The sequence below is a fragment of the Leguminivora glycinivorella genome, chromosome 4 (genome assembly GCF_023078275.1).
Source record: "Leguminivora glycinivorella isolate SPB_JAAS2020 chromosome 4, LegGlyc_1.1, whole genome shotgun sequence".
NCBI classification, from domain to species: Eukaryota; Metazoa; Arthropoda; class Insecta; order Lepidoptera; family Tortricidae; genus Leguminivora; species Leguminivora glycinivorella.
The window spans coordinates 3,172,049-3,191,566 of NC_062974.1; the positions used below are offsets into that span (position 1 = coordinate 3,172,049).

A 19,518-nucleotide genomic window follows, 5' to 3' on the forward strand; every position below is an offset into this window, starting at 1 on the left:
TAGGTATCTACGGTATCTAGTTTTTTTTTCTGGTTTTTTTTAAGGCTGGCTAGACCGGTCTCAAGATGAGGACATTAGCTAGCTTTTAAGTTTAGTCGGATGGTAAAGATTATTTTCATAGTATAGGTTTCTTCAACAATATTACATGTAATCGAATAAAAACGTAAAATTTTAATTACTAGTAAATCTATATTCAATTAATTAATACTTTGTTTAGGAACGGGTCATTGTTGACATTAGGTGCTTAGTAGCGTAAATCGGAACGTAAAATGTGACGTAGACGACGTAGGAATATCTTTTCTAGATATGTCGCGACCTCTCTCGATTACAATGAAAATTAACTTATCGTAATGGTGGTGTGATTGTAGTAAACGATTGACTGAATGCTTCTATTTTTATTTGTATTTTGTAGATAATTATTATTAAGCGTACTAAAATAGTGTTGAGGCTGCGGCCCTATCATGCTTTATGTCGCAATCAGCTAAAATAACAGTTTTGGCAGAAGAAGGTGGAAATCAGGGTAGAAAACGTACACATAACAGCGACCTGTGTTCTAAAACAGACGATATGAGTGCTAGTGAAAAGAAATCGAACTTTTCTATGTTGACTACGAATTCCAATGGAGCCGTTAAGACGACGTTGCCGTCTATGCAGTCGAAGCCGGGAGCGACGACGAAGAAGTTGATAATTAAGAATTTTAAAAGTGTGTTTACTGTCTTGGTTTTGGTATTCTAACCTATTATTTTTTGGGTTTACGTGAGTGCGTTGTTGCAGGCAAGCCAAAGTTGCCGGAGAACTACCAGGAGACGACATGGAGCAAGCTGCGGGAGGCGGTGGTGGCGATCCAGACGTCGACGGCCATCGCGTACTCGCTGGAGGAGCTGTACCAGGCCGTGGAAAATATGTGCAGCCACAAGGTTAAATACGTCACTTTATAAACATACGCAAAAAAATCGCACTATTGAGGAAGTCGGGCTGTCTAAACAAAGATTGCACTTACTTTGATTTTACAAAGTGTATCAATGGGCACCTGTAGACATCATATTTTTCGCGTTTTATGATTATGGACATTATGGTGACACTGCCCCCAAAATGTCACAATTTTTTTTTCTTTAATCGAAAATTTTAGTATTAAATAAACCTAATGATATTGTTGTAAAATAGCTGTGCATGTCAAATTTAATTTCTCATTAATTTGGACATCAACACTGCATTAACTACTGTCCAAAGTACACATTTGGTCACAAACAGTACTAATGTATGCAGTTGCAATTATGATAATACTTGAATTTCTAGTTTTGTAGGTTCATAAATGCTTCTTGCTTCACCAAAATCAAATTGAGAATCCTTGATATTATGTAGTTACTTTCTACTTCTGGCATCTATTTTCAACATAAGTCTTTATTTCAGATGGCGTCCCAACTATATGTAAACCTAACAAACCTCGTAGAAGCTCACGTGAAAGCGAACATCGAACAGTTCCTCTCGGAGAGCATGGACCGCCAGGTGTTCCTCAAGCGCATGGATGACTGCTGGCGGGCACACTGCCGGCAGATGATCATGATACGGAGCATCTTCCTTTATCTAGATAGAACTTATGTTTTGCAGAATCCTAGTATACATTCAATTTGGTAAGGATTTCACTGAATTGTATTTGAACAAAATTATCACTAATTCATCACCCCTTTCCTCCTGTGGATGTTGTAGAAACTAAGTGACATATATACACCGTGGGCCTGAATAACTCGAAAGATTGTAACCACACATTTGAGATGTTAAAACCAACAAAAAATATTACATGACTTTTCTAATTGTTGGACAAAAAAATCATAAAACTGGCACTTAAAATTAATAAACGTTATTTTTTTTAAATCTCATTTTTGAAAGGTTATAATTCTCACTTTTTGATATCTATCAATGAGGATAGTGAGACTATTCTCCATAATGGTATCAATTTTGTTAGAAATACCTTTATGACTGAGTAACAATAAGAAAACATTTATTTTTCAATTGGTAATAACTCTGAAACGCGATATCCAGAAAAGTTTATATGACATTATAGTATCTAAATGTGGTTAGGAATATATTGTTAAAATCTTTTGGGTTATTCAGGCCCATGGTGTATATGGGTTCAACCATGTGCTCTGCTTATCCCTTTTAGAAATATATACAGGTGTGAATTTTTGATCATTGTGCTCTTTCAGGCTTTGTATTTAAGAAATATAAAGTCAGTGTCATTAATATTAAAATTAACATTACCAAGAAATAGTGTAGCCGATTGTATCGAAAATGTCTCCAGAGCCCGGTTTCGAAAGTGTTAATAGTGTATTTATCAATGTCTCCACATCAGTCGCATTACACTGTGATGGTCCACTGATCCAAGAATTTACAAATATTATCAATCTGTAACTTCTCATTGTGGACTTGTATTTTATAAAATCAATATTTCACATTTATTTTATTATGAGCCCATTGTGTCCCACTGCTGGGCAAAGGCCTCCCCCTTCTTCCTCCACTCTTCTCGATCTTGAGCTACAACTGACCAGTCTGTCAAAAAGATTCCAAGTTATCCCGCCATCGCAGCGAGGTCTGCCAGGTCCTCTGTTCGACTCAGGGGGTTCTCACTCCGTGGCTATCTTGGCCCACAGGTCATTCGGCATACGGCAGACTTGTCCAGCCCAAAAAGCAAAAAGGAAAACGATGAAAATATAAAAAAGTTAAACATCATTTCCCATTAAATAATAAAATACCTAGAGCATTCCCTACTTTTGAACTATGATAATCAAAAGACATAAATTAAAAAACATCCATGAACAAGAAATAAGTTGTCATCCATTGTCCATTGTATGTTTAATTTACTTAAGTGCTTCATGTTTATTAGTGGTCATAAAGATGCTTATCTTTATCTTATAATATTTATGACTGATTAGAAATGTACTTGTGATTCTGACCAACCATAAATTATATAGTCATTTCAGAACTCTTTGTTTTTAAGCTCAAAATTGAAACAAATTTACTAATCTTCAAGCCTACTTCACTAAGGACTTCAGTTTTTCGAACAGTTTAATTTCTGATTTACTTGGTTCATGATTTTTTTTAATACCTCTTTTTCTACTTGACATCCTGCAGTGTGGCATCCAAATAACCGATCACTGCTTATCGTGTTGCATATCTTTCTTTCTTATTAAGATCTGAATATTTCATATCATCCATCAAGTTGGACTATCTAGGAGTTCCTTTCTCACGTAATTTATAGTTAAGGTACACAAAATGTGCGAAAATGCGAAAAATGTGTGTGTCCAGCTGTGGAATAAGCTCCCTGTAAAATGTATAAAACATGAATAAAAATAAAATAAATATTGGGGGACACCTTACACAGATCAACCTAGCCCCAAACTAAGCAAAGCTTGTACTATGGGTGCTAGGCGACAATATTACACACTTATATAGATAAAGACATACTTATATAAATAGAAAACATCAATGACGTATTCCCGATGAACTGCAGTATGGGGTTCTTCAAAAAAGGGGTGTACAAGTTTCTAATGGCTCGCATGTGACACCCCTTGAGTTGCAGGCGTCCATACGGTGACCGCTTTCCATCAGGTGGACCGTATACCTGTTTGCCACCGACGTGGAATAAAAAAAATGGATGGAGTCACTGCTATCAGGTCCATATTCTAAGTATTCTAACCATATATCTATTTACAGGGACATGGGTCTAGACCTATTCCGTCACCACATAGCGATGAACACACTGATCCAGACGCGAACAGTGGACGGGCTGTTGCTGCTGATCGAGCGCGAGCGCGGTGGGGACGCTGTAGACATCTCGCTGCTCAAGAGTCTGCTGCGGATGCTGTCCGATCTGCAGATATACCAGGATGCCTTTGAACACAAGTGAGTAGGAATTAATATTAAGATGGCGTAAGAAACCGGTCGCTTGTATGGCGAGAACCCGCCCAGTGGGTTCTCTGGTATCTGAGCAAAGTTGATAATTGCCCACCAGGCGCGTTCGTAAGTGATTATACTAAACGGGTTGCACCGCCAATACAGATTTACACCTGCCGCATGTGTGGTGGTTTGCACCTGTCATATTGAATTGCATTATATCTACAAGACGAAAAGTACTGTGCTTCTTTACGTATAGCAGTTAACAATTCACTTACATTTGACAGCTCTTAGCGTAAGTATGTGTCAATCAAATGTACTTGAACCGCAATTCGCTAAAGAATCAATTTCGTCGACCGTACAACAGGAACCCTCAATTAAATTCAACGTGGTTTTAGACAAATTCTTATGACGAAACCAGACTCCAAGACTAAAGAGCATACTTAACTACAGTTATTTAAGTGTCAGAATTACTGATGTGCCGACGGAAAGTTTCCAAAATTCAGAAATTTTCACATAGGAAAACTTAGGAAACTTTCCATACTTTGTATGGACAATTGTATGGATGGAAACTTTCCATTTCATAAATTTAAATTCCCTTTATTTTCGTAAAACTTTCGTGAATTTTTCAAGAAATTTAAGATATTTTTGTAAAGTTTCCGCAACTTGCACATCACTAGTCAGAATTCTTATCTGCTTACTTTGTTTTAGGTTCCTCCAAGCCACAGAGCGTCTATACGCCGCCGAAGGCCAACGGCTTGTGCGTGAGCTGGCCGTGCCTTCATACCTAGCTCATGTAGAGAAACGACTACGAGAGGAGAACGAACGTCTATTACATTATTTAGACCCATCTACCAAGTGAGTATTACTAGAATCAGGCCGCTCCCTCACTTGTCGGCGCGGTATTGTTGCAGTAAAATAAGCTCGGTATTTTTTACCGATTGGACCCGAGTGCCTACATTTGAATAGGCTGCAACTCAACCTCAGCTCAAGCTCCCCGGGGAGCCAGCTTAAAAAATTAAATGACACCTTAATTTATTTTGGCTTATTCAAAATTGAGTGTTTATATTTGACGTATGGGTTTCGAAAGATTAAAAGTGCTTATTGTAAGCCTGTTTGAATAAAGAATACTTTGACTTGACTTTGACATACCAATTCCGCCGAAAAAAAGGAATAACCGATACGAGAACTGTATCACATTAATTTTCTTTTCAGATGGCAATTAATACACACGATAGAACGTATGCTGCTCAGCGAACACCTCACCGCTATCCTCAGCAAAGGGCTGGAGGCGCTCATGGATGGCCCCAGACACTCCGACCTCACCACCCTGTATAATCTGTTCAGCCGAGTCAAGGACGGCTTGAATGAGCTGTGCAGCCACTTCAATGCTTATATTAAGGTAAACTACAATCAAGTATGTGCATACTAGTGCCACCAACTAGTGGTTACCAAGTCATTCTGTGCCCAGGCTTGGAATCGAACAAGCATTCTCTGCTATCACACTTTAGGTGCTCTAGTATTTAGGGTTCCGTAGTCAACTAGGATCCCTTATAGTTTCGCCATGTCTGTCCGTCCGTCCGTCCGCGGATAATCTCAGTGACCGTTACAGATATAGATAGTTTATTAATAACTCCAGGTTACATGTCATGAGCATTATATACATTGAATGAATTATTAAATTTATCATTTTGCATTTTAGTCTAATCACTACACTACCTTACTATCTTAGCACTAGAAAGCTGAAATTCGGCACCAATATGTATATCAATCACGCCGACAAAGTGGAAAATAATGTTTTGTTAGGATACCCCCCTACATGTAAAGTGGGGACTGATTTTTTTTTTTTCATTTCAACCTCAACGTGTGATATATTTTTGGATAGGTATTTCAAAATGACTAGGGGTTTACTGAAATCGTTTTTTGATAAAATTATTATTTAATAGTTTCGGAAATAATCGCTCTTAAAGTAAAAAAAGTGTCCCCCCCCCTCTAACTTTTGAACCATATGTTTCAAACATACAAAAAAATCAGTAAAGTAGAACTTTATAAAGGCTTTCTAGGAACATTATTTTGATCTTGATACGTTGAACAGTTTTTGAAAAAAATACGAGAAACTACGGAATCCTACACTGAGTGTGACCTGACATGCTCTTGGTCGGTTTTTTTGTCTTTGTTTATGTTGTTCGATTACCTTAGTGGTAGGAGTTATTTTTATTAAAATTTGTTTCTATATTTCACGTACTAAAACCTAAAAATAAAATATAGATATTTGACTAAGTAGAAAAACTCCATGTAACTAAAGTTACTCGGGTAAAAAAAAAACTGTGGTGTAGAATTGTACCAAGCTATATCTGCACAGACTATAATGATAAAGTAAGGAAGTGGTTTCATAGACGTGAAAGAGTTTTTTTTTTAGCTTAATATTGTGTCCCACGGCTGGGCAAAGGCCTCTGTCTTCCTCTTAAAAGAAAGTGAAAAACTACGGTTAGAAAAATTCTACATCTGTGACATTTGTTTGTTTCCACAGAAAAAAGGACGCACGATAGTGATCGAGCCAGAGCGCGACAAGAGTATGGTGGCCGAACTGCTCGAATTCAAAGAACAGCTCGACCACGTGGTGGGCACGTGCTTCCAGAAGAACGACAAGTTCCTGTACTCCATGCGAGAGGCCTTCGAGCACTTCATCAACCAGCGGCAGAACAAGCCCGCCGAGCTCATTGGTAACTATACTGGCTTTTATAAAAAAAGTAAAAAAAAAGTTTGTGTCTGGATACTTAGGTATCCACTTTCACAAGCAAGAACCCGCCTGGTGCAAAGTTCACGAGTGTCCGTGAACTTTGCTCAGATGCTGTGTTCCCGCCATAAAAGCGGGAGTTTCTGACGTAGTGCGCTATTTTTTTGTCTGGTAATGAATGTGTTAAACAGTATGGTAAGGAACAGTAAACAAATGAAGACAGGTGATCGTCCATCGCCATTTTAGTAAAACTCTTGAAATGTCACCTGTAAGCACGTAGATATGGAAAGTTCAAAGGGTTGAAGCCAAATGGGACATATAGAATAAAAGCGACAAGAGCTGTTGGAACTGCTGGAATTCAAGGAGCAGCTGGAGCACGTGGTGGGCACGTGCTTCCAGAAGAACGACAAGTTCTTGTACTCCATGCGGGAGGCCTTCGAGCACTTCATCAACCAGCGGCAGTACAAGCCCGCCGAGCTCATTGGTAACTACACTGGCTTTTATAAAATAGGGAAAAAAAAAGTTTGTGTCTGGATACTTAGGTATCCACATTCGCAAGCAAGAACCCGCCTGGTGGAAACTCGTGAAAGTGTCGCGAAAGAATGCGCTTCTTTCATATATTTGATCGTCATTGTCCGAGGTGTGGTTTTTAGAGTCTAGGAATGAACACACAGTTCATATTTTTTTTTTTTTTCAGCCAAGTTCGTGGATGTGAAACTTCGCGCTGGCAACAAAGAGGCGACGGAAGAAGAACTAGAGAGGCTGTTAGACAAGATTATGGTTCTCTTCCGGTTCATACACGGCAAGGACGTGTTCGAGGCCTTCTACAAAAAAGACTTAGCTAAAAGGTTTGTAAGCGATTATACATACATATACTCACGCCTGTTTCTGAGAGGGGTAGGCAGAGATCGCGGATTTCCATTTGCTACGATCCTGACAAATCACTTTCGCTTCATGCGCTTTCATAACGTAACTCATACATGCTCGTCTGTTTCGATTTGCAATATTGTGTATAATTTTTTATTTATTTTGGCCACCGAAAACGCTGTCAGAGATGTAGTGACGTCATCGAATTCGAACCTTACTGCATGTCAAAACAATCACTGACATATTGAACTTTATGCCTTCATACTTAAGTCAGAAAATGTTGTTTTCGAGTAGAATGACCTGATGCGCAGATAATCTATAGATTAACATGACTGTGTTGTGTTCGCCTGATTACGTAAAAGTATACTTAAAAATATTATTTTGCTGTTTTTAAGTCATAATAAATTATGGTAATATTTTATTTTTGTTAATTGGACAGTACTTAATCATATAAGACAAACTTTAAAAAAGGGTCAAGAAGCCTATACTGCCAATTTGGTGCTAAAGTGACCTTATTTTGACAGGTTGTTGGTCGGCAAATCGGCTTCAGTGGACGCCGAGAAGTCGATGCTCAGTAAACTGAAGCAGGAGTGTGGTGGTGGCTTCACCTGCAAGCTGGAGGGCATGTTCAAGGACATGGAGCTGTCCAAAGACATCAACATTACGTATAAACAGGTATGTGTTCGTTTATTAGATATTTTAACCATTTATTTCAGTCATAGTTGTAATTATGAACTTTACTAGCTTTTGCCGCTCGGCTTCGCGCGCATTAGAAAGAGACAAAAAGTAGCCTATGTCTACTGATGTGCCGACGATTCCAAAATTCTGAAATTTTCACATAGAAAAACTTCGGAAATTTTCCATACTTGGACGGAACCTTTCCTTTTCATAAATTTAAATTCCCTTTATTTTTCGTGAAAGTTCGTGAATTTTTCAAGAAATTTAAGATTTTTTTGGAAAGTTTCCGCAACTTGCACATGAATACCTATGTCACTCCCCATCCCATCAACTATCTCCACTTAAAAAATCACGTCAATTCGTCGCTCCGTTTTGCCGTGAAGGACGGACAAACAAACAGACACACACACTTTCCCATTTATAAAATTAGTATGGATAGTATGGATAAATTGGAATGTGGTTGTTTTTTATCATATTATATTGTTGTATTTATGGTAGGCCGTGGGCTCCACTCGGTAAGATTCTAATCTAACCCCTTTATTCATAAACGGTCACTAAAGTTACAAGCCGATAAAGTTCGTTTGTCCCTTTCTATCACACCAAGGGACAAACGAACTTTATAACTTTAGTAAACGTTTATGAATAAGAGTTTTATTTTATCTTGTTATCGCAGCACCTAGCGGGCACCCCGGACAACAGCGGGCTGGAGCTGTCCGTGTACATCCTGACGATGGGGTTCTGGCCCACGTACGGCACGGCCGAGGCGCGCCTGCCCGCCGCGCTCACGCGGCAGCAGGACCACTTCACCAAGTTCTACCTCGGCAAGCACTCCGGCCGCAAGCTCACGTGGCAGCCCATGCTGGGCCACTGTGTGCTCCGAGCTCACTTCGCACAGGTAGGGTTTTTGTTACTTTTCATTTGCACCTTTAAACCATGTCCGGGCCCGAAAGTACAACCATTATGAGGTAAACTATTTTTATCCAATATGCTCGGAACTTACCCGATTGTAGCAAAAAATGGAACAGGAAGAATATTTGTCTAGGTGAGAATTACAATTCATGGATTCTCAACAAAATATACTCATCCACACGTTGCCGTTTCCCGACCTTTAAATTAATAAAACACATTTTTTTTGAGCAAATACGTCTGCGAATGAACTATAGTCTACTTATTCAAATAAAAAGATAACCTCTAAAATTCAATCTTCCAAAAGGTACAGATTATTAATAAGTTACTAACGTAACAGATCCTTCACTTGCCCGCAAAACGACAAATACTTACGTTTTATTTAACTAATACTAATAAGTTACTACGTAAAACTCAGAAGAATAGTAGATACGTGCCACGCGACCACACAGGCGGGCACGTGGCGCCCTTCGGCCACTTGTTCATTCGAATGAACGGCTAGCGTGTAGGTACTTAGAGCGAGTGACGTAAGCCTTCAAAAAGTCTTAGTTGAGAGTCCTGCCAGAGGTGTGAATTTTTCATTTTTCCTCTCATAAAATTTTCATAGAATTTTCCTGGTGTTTTGTTTAAAAATAAAATATAAGTAAAAAACACCAACCAGCCAAACACTACTCAATTTTAGCACCTATTTCTGTTATCTCGTCATAATATATTACTATTTAAGTATGTTTATGTAAGTCTATTTATATTCTCTTATATGTGTATGTTTATTCAATTTGTGTGTTGGAAATTAGAATAAGTATGATTTTTCATTTCGAAGCACCTACTCTTTCTGATTATGTTTTTTTATTTCCGCTACCCAAAGGTTGTCTGGTAGAGATCGCTCTTTAGCGATAACCTGTGACCGCCTGTTGTCTGCCTCTATTTATAATCATTTGTTTTGTCTCCGCTGTATCTTTTTTCTGTATCTCTTGCTGAGGTGTGCCAATAAAGAGTATTCTATCTATCTATCTATCTATAATTTCTTCAAGTTATTATTTAGACGGATGGTGTACAGGAATTATCATATAACGTGTTATTTTGTTTGCAGGGTAACAAAGAATTACAAGTATCGCTGTTCCAAGCCCTAGTTCTACTGCTCTTCAATGAGGGAGATAACTTATCTTTTGAAGAAATCAAAGCGGCCACAAATATTGAGGTAATATTCAACTCCTTTAAAATTACCTAGCAGTTTATAATCTAGTTTCCGTAGCTGTCGACGTGGCTTCCGTAGGTCAATTGGTTAAGAGCACGGATTGCAGAAGATGCCGTCGATGCCGATTCAAGTCCCGCCGGAAGCGTAAATTTTTCCTTTAATATACAAATTGATTTACAATTTCCAGGAAGGTGAACTCCGCCGAACGCTCCAATCACTCGCTTGCGGTAAAGCGCGTGTGCTGAGCAAAGCGCCGCGCGGCCGCGAAGTGAAAGACAACGACCACTTCTCCTTCAACAATGACTTCACCAACAAGCTGTTCCGCATCAAGATCAACCAGATACAGATGAAAGAGACTGTGAGTACCATTTTCACCATCTTCCTGGTATAACATACATAATTTTTTAGCATAGTTAAGGGAACATAGGTAAACTTTTCCCAGTTTAGTTTTTTAATCCAGCTACAGCGGTTTACTTTCAATACAATCAGCTTTAATAGCTAACCCCAACCCTTAGTTTGTTTACAAATTACTACTGGTCCACTTGCCATATTCATATTAATCATATCATAAGGATAAGATATTATAAGAAATAGACCCAGAAAGGATTCCTGAAGTATACCTCACTGTACAACATCTACAACATGTTATTGTAGATTAGAATATCTGTTTACTTTCAAATTATATTTATTCTGTGAAATAAAAAGTATACAGGTAAAAAAAATCAAATTACAAACACATACATGCAAAAATCTTAAACTAACTTATATTATAAATACTCTAAACTACATACTACTAATAATTAACTAGGATAACCCAATAATAACAAGAGCACCCCATCTAGCAGTTCCACCTGCGGCATAGTACCGATTACGCTAGCATCTGTTTTGTGTTTTTGTTCTGGTTTGTGTGTTTTGTGTTTGTAACGAGATATGTCGTTAGATCTACGATTTTCATTATCTGGGGCCCATTTCTCAAATGTCTAATATGACAAGTTGGAAATTTCAGTTCACCCGCTTGTAGCTTTCAGATTTGAGAAATGGGACCCAGCACGGGTAAGCATGGTCGCGCGATAGACGATAAAATATCAGGCCGTCCCTATCGCACTATTAGTAAGTGCGATAGGAACGGCCAGACGTTTAATCATTTATCGCGCGACCATAATTGCCTGCCAGATCTAGATATTATTTATACTGTACTGATACACCAAATCAAATGCTTTCAACAAGGCACAAGTCACGAATACATTAACCCCCTTATTCATAAACGTTCACTAAAGTTATCAAGCCGATAAAGTTCGTTTGTCCCTTTCTGACGTATTGATGTGATAGGAGAACTTCTTTAAGTTTTTAAATACACATTCAACATCTCTTTCATCCCCACTATCAAAGAAAGAGACAACGTAACAACTCTCCTTTCCAACCTACAGAGCGAGGAGCAGAAGGCGACGGAAGAGCGCGTGTTCCAGGACCGCCAGTACCAGATCGACGCCGCCATCGTGCGCGTCATGAAGATGCGCAAGGCGCTCTCACACAACCTGCTCATCTCCGAACTATACAACCAGCTCAAGTTCCCTGTCAAGGTATAATAAAATACCCTTTGCTAAATAATACTAATTAGATAGGAATGGAACCCACAGTACGCGAAATGAAGCAAGGCGTTTGTAGGTGGCGGTATATTATTCCATCATTTAGTTGCGCGGTATCGAAAACTGCAAACAGCAGAGGTGGTGGTACAATGTTCCAGCATTTGGTTGCGAGGTATCGACAACACTCTTTATTTAAAAGCGGCAAGCGAGTATAGTGAGGTATGCAGCGAGGAGCAGAAGGCGGAAGAGCGCGTGTTCCAGAACCGCCAGTACCAGATCGACGCCGCCATCGTGCGCGTCATGAAGATGCGCAAGGCGCTCTCACACAACCTGCTCATCTCCGAACTATACAACCAGCTCAAGTTCCCTGTCAAGGTACTATAATATACTCTTATAGGAGAGGTAGTGAGGTATGAAACTCACAGTGCGCCTCTTGAAGATTCACGAGCTGTTTTCACGAGGTTGGTGGTGGTATACTATTCCAGCATTTGGCTGCGCGGTACCGAAAACTCTGTTTAAAAACGATACTTGTAAAATGATGTACCCTTATTGCGCGTCATGAAGATGCGGAAGGCCCTCTCACACAACCTGCTCATCCCCGTCAAGGTATAAATATACTCTTTACTAAAAATTTGTTAAATATACTCTTTACTAAAAGTTAGGACTGGAACCCACAATACACGACATGAAGCAAAACGCTGTAGGTGGTGGTATAATATTCCAGCATTTGGCTGCGCGGTACCGAAAACTCTTTAAGCAGTAGAAAGGTTCTGTGAGGTATGGTACCCATAGTGTGCTTCATAAAGATGCGGAAGGCGCTCTCACACAACTTGATCGTCTTTCAACTGCACAACCAGCCCTAGTTGAGGGGGACTCAAGGTGGCAACGGTTAGTGGAATATTGTGGGACTCAAGGTGGCAACGGTTAGTGGAATATTGTTTCAGCATTTGGTTGCGCGGTAAAACTTTTTAAAAGCGGCAGACAGGTAAGTTTAAAAGAGCGCGACACAAATATGCGCAATTAGTTTCCTTGCCTTATTTCCGACCACTCCGTCATGCTTCTATTTTTTCATCACACTCGCACACTAAAGTGGCAGTTACAGAAAAACTGTTTTTCCAAGGGGTTAATGAAGTTTCTAGTACCGTACTTAATTTTTTATATGTGAGTGTGCACGGGAAAACGTCCCACTTTGTCGATTGCTATAAAGCCGCTTTGTCAGTTTATTCTTATAAGAATACAAGTAAATTTCGCCTTAATGGTAACCGACCGACAAAGTGGGACGTTTTACTAAACACACTCACATATCTATTGACATAATATGTTTTATTTACATTACGACTGTGAAGAAATATATTGTGTGTAACTCGGGGCGTATTTCAAATTCGAGTCTTTAATTTACTCCCGGTCGTGTGCAATGTATACAGATGTAGTGCGAAAAGATTTGCCTTCGTATTGTTACGGAAACGTACGAACGTGTCATCACTGTCATGCTATTTCAGTCAGTGTCAATACAAGATGTACTAACATTGACTGAACTAGCATGACAAATACGAACGAAGGAAACCCTTTCCGCACTACATCTGTACATTCCGCCTCGTGCAACATGTTATACTATTATCAAATACTATATAAACTCTATGGAGTTAATACGTGCAGCTTCTGACGTTTCCCATACAATGGAGCGGCAACAATTTTAGCAGCGCCATCTAGCGGTACGAGTTGTTCAAAGTAGTTTGTCAGACTTTTATTTTAGTAAGTTAAAATAGAAAATGCGATTACTTGATCTACTAACTACTTTAACATTTTTAGACGGAATAAAACAAAAAACCGGCCAAGTGCGAGTCGGACTCGCCCACCGAGGGTTCCGTACCTACAAAACTTTTACGTTACTCACATAATTCTAAAGACTGGGCTAGGCTAGAAGTATAGGTTCCCTAATGAGCATAATTGTGTTTTGCGCCACCTCTCGACGAATTCGCGAACTCTAATTAGTTTGCAAGCACAGCTTGCGTGAGGTCTTTTATAATGTTAACCAAATTCAACATTTTTATTTTATTTTAAAGTAGGTGTTTTATGTAAAATTTCGTAGCTATAAATTTCAACACCCTTATTCATAAACGTACACTAAAGTATCCAGCCGATAAAGTTCGTTTGTCCCTTTCTATCACACCAATACGTCGGAAAGGGACAAACGAAATTTATCGGCTTGATAACTTTAGTGTACGTTTATGAATAACGGGGTAAGTAAGTATGGTAAACATCAGAAAGGGTGAGTAAAACAATCTGAAAGGTTCTAAGTTTTACTTAAAGGCTTTTTTAATCTAATCCAAATTTGGTTATGGTAGCTGAAAAAGTATACAGAATAGTATAACGCAAGTTTCTAGCGGCAAATTACTAAATAAATATTATTTAGTAAATACATTATCTATTGTTGTATTTAGGATTTACCGAACCAACGTCGGTGTAAGTCCAAAGAGAACAATATTTATTAACATTTCGCTATTACCAAGCAGCCATTGGCAGCTGGGATTTTTCAAGAGATTTTGGCGAACTTCGGTCTTTTACAGTAACATAATAAACTTACCCAAAAAATTAATAGTTGATAACTGATGCAACTAGCTACAGTAAAATTATTTTTTATCATGATTAACGGATTATCGATTAACTTTAACTTCCGTTAAATTTGTTGAAATGTATCGCTTTAACGATTAACGAAGTTAACTTTTATAGTAACGGATTAGCGATTATCGAAGTTAACTATTTGATTAACGGTGCCCAGCTATGAGTATAATTAATACACTTAATTGTTAAAATGTAATGTATACGGATTAATGAATTTAATATAGATAAGTAATTATTGATATATGGCAAAACGAAGGAAATTGTTTACACCTCCGCAAATAAGTATCTAATGATAATTTTTAATTTACCATGTTACTTCACGTACTAAATAAGTACCTAGTTATTTTAAAAACCCTAAAAATGTCTATTGAGTTTCTGCCACAGACCACCATGTGGTTTCTGCATATATTGCAGAGACATTGCAGAGAGCGCACGCGGACACCGGCGCGGCGCCAGTGGACGCGTCTGTGTGCGTGAGCTAGGTATGCATACAACTACAACTGCTGTAGGCACCGCCCCCTCAGTAGATCGATGCGATAACATCAATTTAAACTTCCCTAGCCTCGTGGCGCCCACCATACAAAATTTTTGCTAGGGAATTTTGATTCTTATTGTACTTGAGATTGAATTCAATTTCAGTTATTCGAAAAATTTTAGAAACAAAAGAAATTATATTTTATTTGTTTACATGAGAGTTAAAATTCCATTGAAACCATTATGTACTTTAGAAAGTACATTCGGCGCCACGAGGCTAGAGTAGATACACTGTCACCTACAGTCCGATCGCTTAGTTGCAAATGTGTGCGTCTAGTTGACAAACGAAAACTTCGCAATGTAGTAAAAACTACTTTCATTTTTTTACAAAAACAACGTTATTTCTTAGTAATTAAAGTTCAATTTCAAGTGCAAGCAATTGGCGTGCACACTTACGCCGTGTCTTGCGTGGGCGACGGTCGCGCGACCGTCGCCGTCACGTCTTATCGCATCGTCTACTTCCATATCGATAAGGTTTGATTTCGTATGCGTCGCATCGCTGTCGCGCGACCGTCGCCCACGCAAGCCATCGGCTTATCAGTCGCGGTCGTCAGACGCGTCCCATAATAAAATTTGTTTCAAGCTTTATACACAAGTTTTCCTTTCAATAGCAATAGCTAACGTAACGCTTGGCTTGAGTAATAAAAACTGTATAGTTAAATTAATAAAATATGTATAAGTAGGATATTGAAATCTTCTTTCTTCGTTGAGCCATCACAGCTAACTTTAACTTACAAACGGTCTTAAGCACCTGCACTTTTGAAGGCGCTTAAGGCCGTTTTCACATTATCCGATCCGATATCGGATGTAGGAAGGATGTAAAATGTAAGATTTATGCGCTTCCAGGTCTTTATTTATGTATTTGATAGATCATTATTACTAAAAAACGATATAAAACGCAAAAATTGCGGATTTAATCCAGATGGCACTATCCTACGACAGTTTTTGTCCGAGGCACCATCGAACTGCCGATATCGGCAAGACGCTTCCGACATTTTTGGCATGCCGGAGCCCCCGCCAGTTGTCGGCCGATAATATTTGTATGTGTGCGTATATAATGTAGGTATACGTTTGTAGTAGTGTGCGTGACAAAAATGGCGTCTATTAAACAGTTGTTAATGATGAATTTCTGTTGAAAAAAAAGATTTGTTTTCATCGGTCCGAATTGCGGATACTATTTTTTTCATCTTTTAGTAGATATAGTTAAATGTAAAATTATTTATTTGAGCTGCCACTCTTGAGTATTTTTATGATCGTTATTTAAATTTTACAATAAAATATTTGAAATGTAGTGCGTATAATTATTAAATATAAAAAAATTAAAAATATTTTTTGATACAAAATCATACTTCATTGATTTGGAACAATACGTTTTATCGGACCGACATCCGACACTATCGGAAGCGTTTATCGGGTGTAGGATGTCGGTCCGACACCCGATATCGGATCGGATAATGTGAAAACGGCCTAAGTCATTTATGCTAATAAAAAAAAACCACAACGTTCTATGAACATTGGTCAAGTGCGAGTCGGTTTTCGACTTTTCCATACAAAAAACTCATGAGCGCCTGAACGACTATAATGGCAAAGTTAACGTTTCGCACTTTCAAGACTTTACGTATATATCTCGGAAACGATAAGAGATAGAGCAAAATGGACTTCAGATTTGGGCTTTCGGTGGCACAAATTCTATGTTTTCGTCAACAGACACCTTTTTTTGGACCGATTTGAATAAAATTTTGCTCAGTCAATTTATAAACGGTCTTAAGCGCCTCCTTTTTAGTAGGAACTTAAGTCATTTTGTACAAATGAAAAAAAAAATTGAACAAGTTCTAAAAAGAAAAAGACAGAAATGAATTTCTTTATACCTGTCCAACTCGCTTACACAATTTTAAGACGTTTAGTAACTACTTGCAGCGGCAGTGAGTGAAATTCGTAATCTGAGTTTTTTCTCTTAAGTCCGACTTACGCTTGACTGTAGATTTCTAATAGGTTTTCCTGTAATCTACAGGGAGAGGGCTATCTCGTGTATTTTTTTGAAAATTTTACGCTAAGTAGTTTCGGAGATAAGGGGGGGGGGGGAATGGTAATTTTTTGCTTATTTTCTTAAATTACTTCTAAATTACCAAAACAAAAAATATAAAAAATATATTTCAGATGCTGATAAAATGTTCTTTCATTTGATATGTAACACAATATAGTTTTAATAACTTTGATTTTTAATTTTCAATTTTACCCCCCAAAAGTGACCCCTGTGATTAAATTTCATTTAATTAAATTACATGTCCGTCTTTGGGCCATAGGTTTACATACGTGTGCCAAATTTCAAGTAAATCGGTGCAGTAGTTTCGGAGAAATCGGCTGTGACAGAGGGACAGACAGACACGCGAGTGATCCTATAAGGGTTCCGTTTTTCCTCTTTGAGGTACGGAACCCTAAAAATAAGAATGTGTGACTTTTTTTAATTTTATACTGTATGAACTAAACTATTTTGATCAACTCATGCCGCTAGGAGCGCTAGTATCGCATGTTGCCAACTTTGGCACCAAGCTGCACGTATTGACTCGTAGAGTTTACATAGTATTTGCTATTATCTTTTACGACTGCATGTATGCAAGCGCCATCTATATTGTTTTTTTTCTCCCAGCCCGCGGACCTGAAGAAGCGCATCGAGTCGCTGATCGACCGCGACTACATGGAGCGAGACAAGGACAACCCCAACCAGTACAACTACGTCGCGTAACACACACTATTTATTCATATTTATTCACGAGCACGGTTGACGAGTATCGAATATGTCACACATACATACCTACGCATACTTCGCCAAAAGGGGTAGGTAGAGGACATGAAACTGCTCAAGTTAAGCCTGGCTTCCACTTAGGTGGAATCGAGTCGTCATACATTTGAATGCGATTCGACGCCTTGCTAATGGACGCAGTTTCATAAAAGATGCAGAAGGCGAATAGGCTAGTTTCCTATACTTAAAATGAAATATTTTATACAGTGCACGAAATAGAGCACCACATAATTAGAAGAAAAATATGGACAGTAGTTGTGTTTAAACATAATTTCTATTTAATAAGTCAACGAGAATGTTATAAAGTAAATAAATTGACCGTGACGTCACTCCTCAGTATTTCATAAAGTAAAATTCATAATCCTACGGACTAAATTGACAAATGACTGACAGGTAAAATGATACCAGGAACAGCAAAATTAAAATAGGGAAGGGTATATGTCGATAACAATATATCGACAAGTTGTAAAGTACATACAACAGACAAGTTTAAATCAAGAATAAGTATATTAGTTTCAAATAAGAGGTACACATTTAGGTTTGTTCTATGTATCTTCGAGGTAGTGGATGGATGCCACGCATTTTTACCCACTAGTTTTAAAACATAAAAAGGTTTCCGAGCCTGTAGGTAAAAAGTAAAATACCATGTCCGACGATAATCAATTATCTGTCACGCTATGGCAAGTATGTCATAAATATCTATATAATTTTCGAATAATATTATTGCTGCTTCGAAATAAAAAAAATATCTCTAATTAGCGGTCTACAGACCTTTTGATCTGTCGAAATCACAGAAAAAGTTGGTATATTGATTAGCCGATCAAATTGCCAATTTCATTGTCCCGTCTGGGTACACCTTAAATCTACGATGTAATCATAATTTAAATACCGATAAGAACGACACTGGCCAAGCTGTGGCAACATTCGTTCACACTTACTTGTCAATTTGGTCCGTAGGTTTATGGATTTTACTTTAGTAATTCCATATTAGCAAATAGTTTTGACAGTTCTTAAAAAGAAACTGGTTTGACGTAGGAAACTAGCCTATTAGGCCCATATTACATTATGATAGGTCTGTATGCCTCCCTTTCTCTTCAACGTGAAGAAAGAGGACAGCATGTTGTCTACTACGATCATATATTATTTCTCTGATAGTCTATCGGCCCAAATGATACTCGACTCGGCAAGTCTAATGGATGCCAGGCTTTACAGTGCCACTCTTAAGGGGTTCAATGACAGTTACAGAGATAGGTTGCTAGAACTGCTAGCCCATTAAATATGTCACACATACAGTCAACCAATTGGAACCCTAGGCCACTGTAGAACTAAAGACTGTATCGTTAAGTATGAAGACAACTTTGAGTAGCCGTATTTATTTGCTATTATTTTTTTTTCTTATAACAAGACATGGGCTTAATAAGGCACATAATAAGGTACACATTTTGTCCTAGAAACTCGACGTAAAGCATATGGTTTAGACAGTATTGACTTAATCCTCCCGAGTACCAATTACGATTCCGGACAAATGCTACTAGAAAATTCACAAAGTGCGTAAAAGACGATACAATTGTGAAAAAAAATTGTACGGTGCGAACCTCAACGACACATGATCCACAAAGCAGAATATCTGGACATAGTCTAGCCACTGTTATTTTAAAAATATAAAGTTCAGGATCTGTGTATGGCGGTCATTTAGAGAATG

The 19,518-nt window shown here is 38.3% G+C and overlaps 1 protein-coding gene across 1 annotated transcript; it reads left to right on the top strand.

The window, feature by feature from the left end:
• The first annotated feature begins 337 nt into the window (after positions 1–337).
• On the top strand, positions 338–18,037 carry LOC125225224 (cullin-4A). The gene is made up of 14 exons (XM_048128830.1): positions 338–703; positions 775–917; positions 1,411–1,631; positions 3,712–3,900; positions 4,603–4,749; positions 5,107–5,293; positions 6,422–6,614; positions 7,326–7,476; positions 8,020–8,170; positions 8,847–9,068; positions 10,170–10,277; positions 10,462–10,632; positions 11,702–11,854; positions 17,664–18,037. The coding sequence occupies exons 1-14, from the start codon at positions 469–471 to the stop codon at positions 17,757–17,759; spliced, it is 2,367 nt and encodes a 788-aa protein (XP_047984787.1). The 5' UTR covers positions 338–468; the 3' UTR covers positions 17,760–18,037.
• The last annotated feature ends 1,481 nt before the right edge of the window (positions 18,038–19,518 follow it).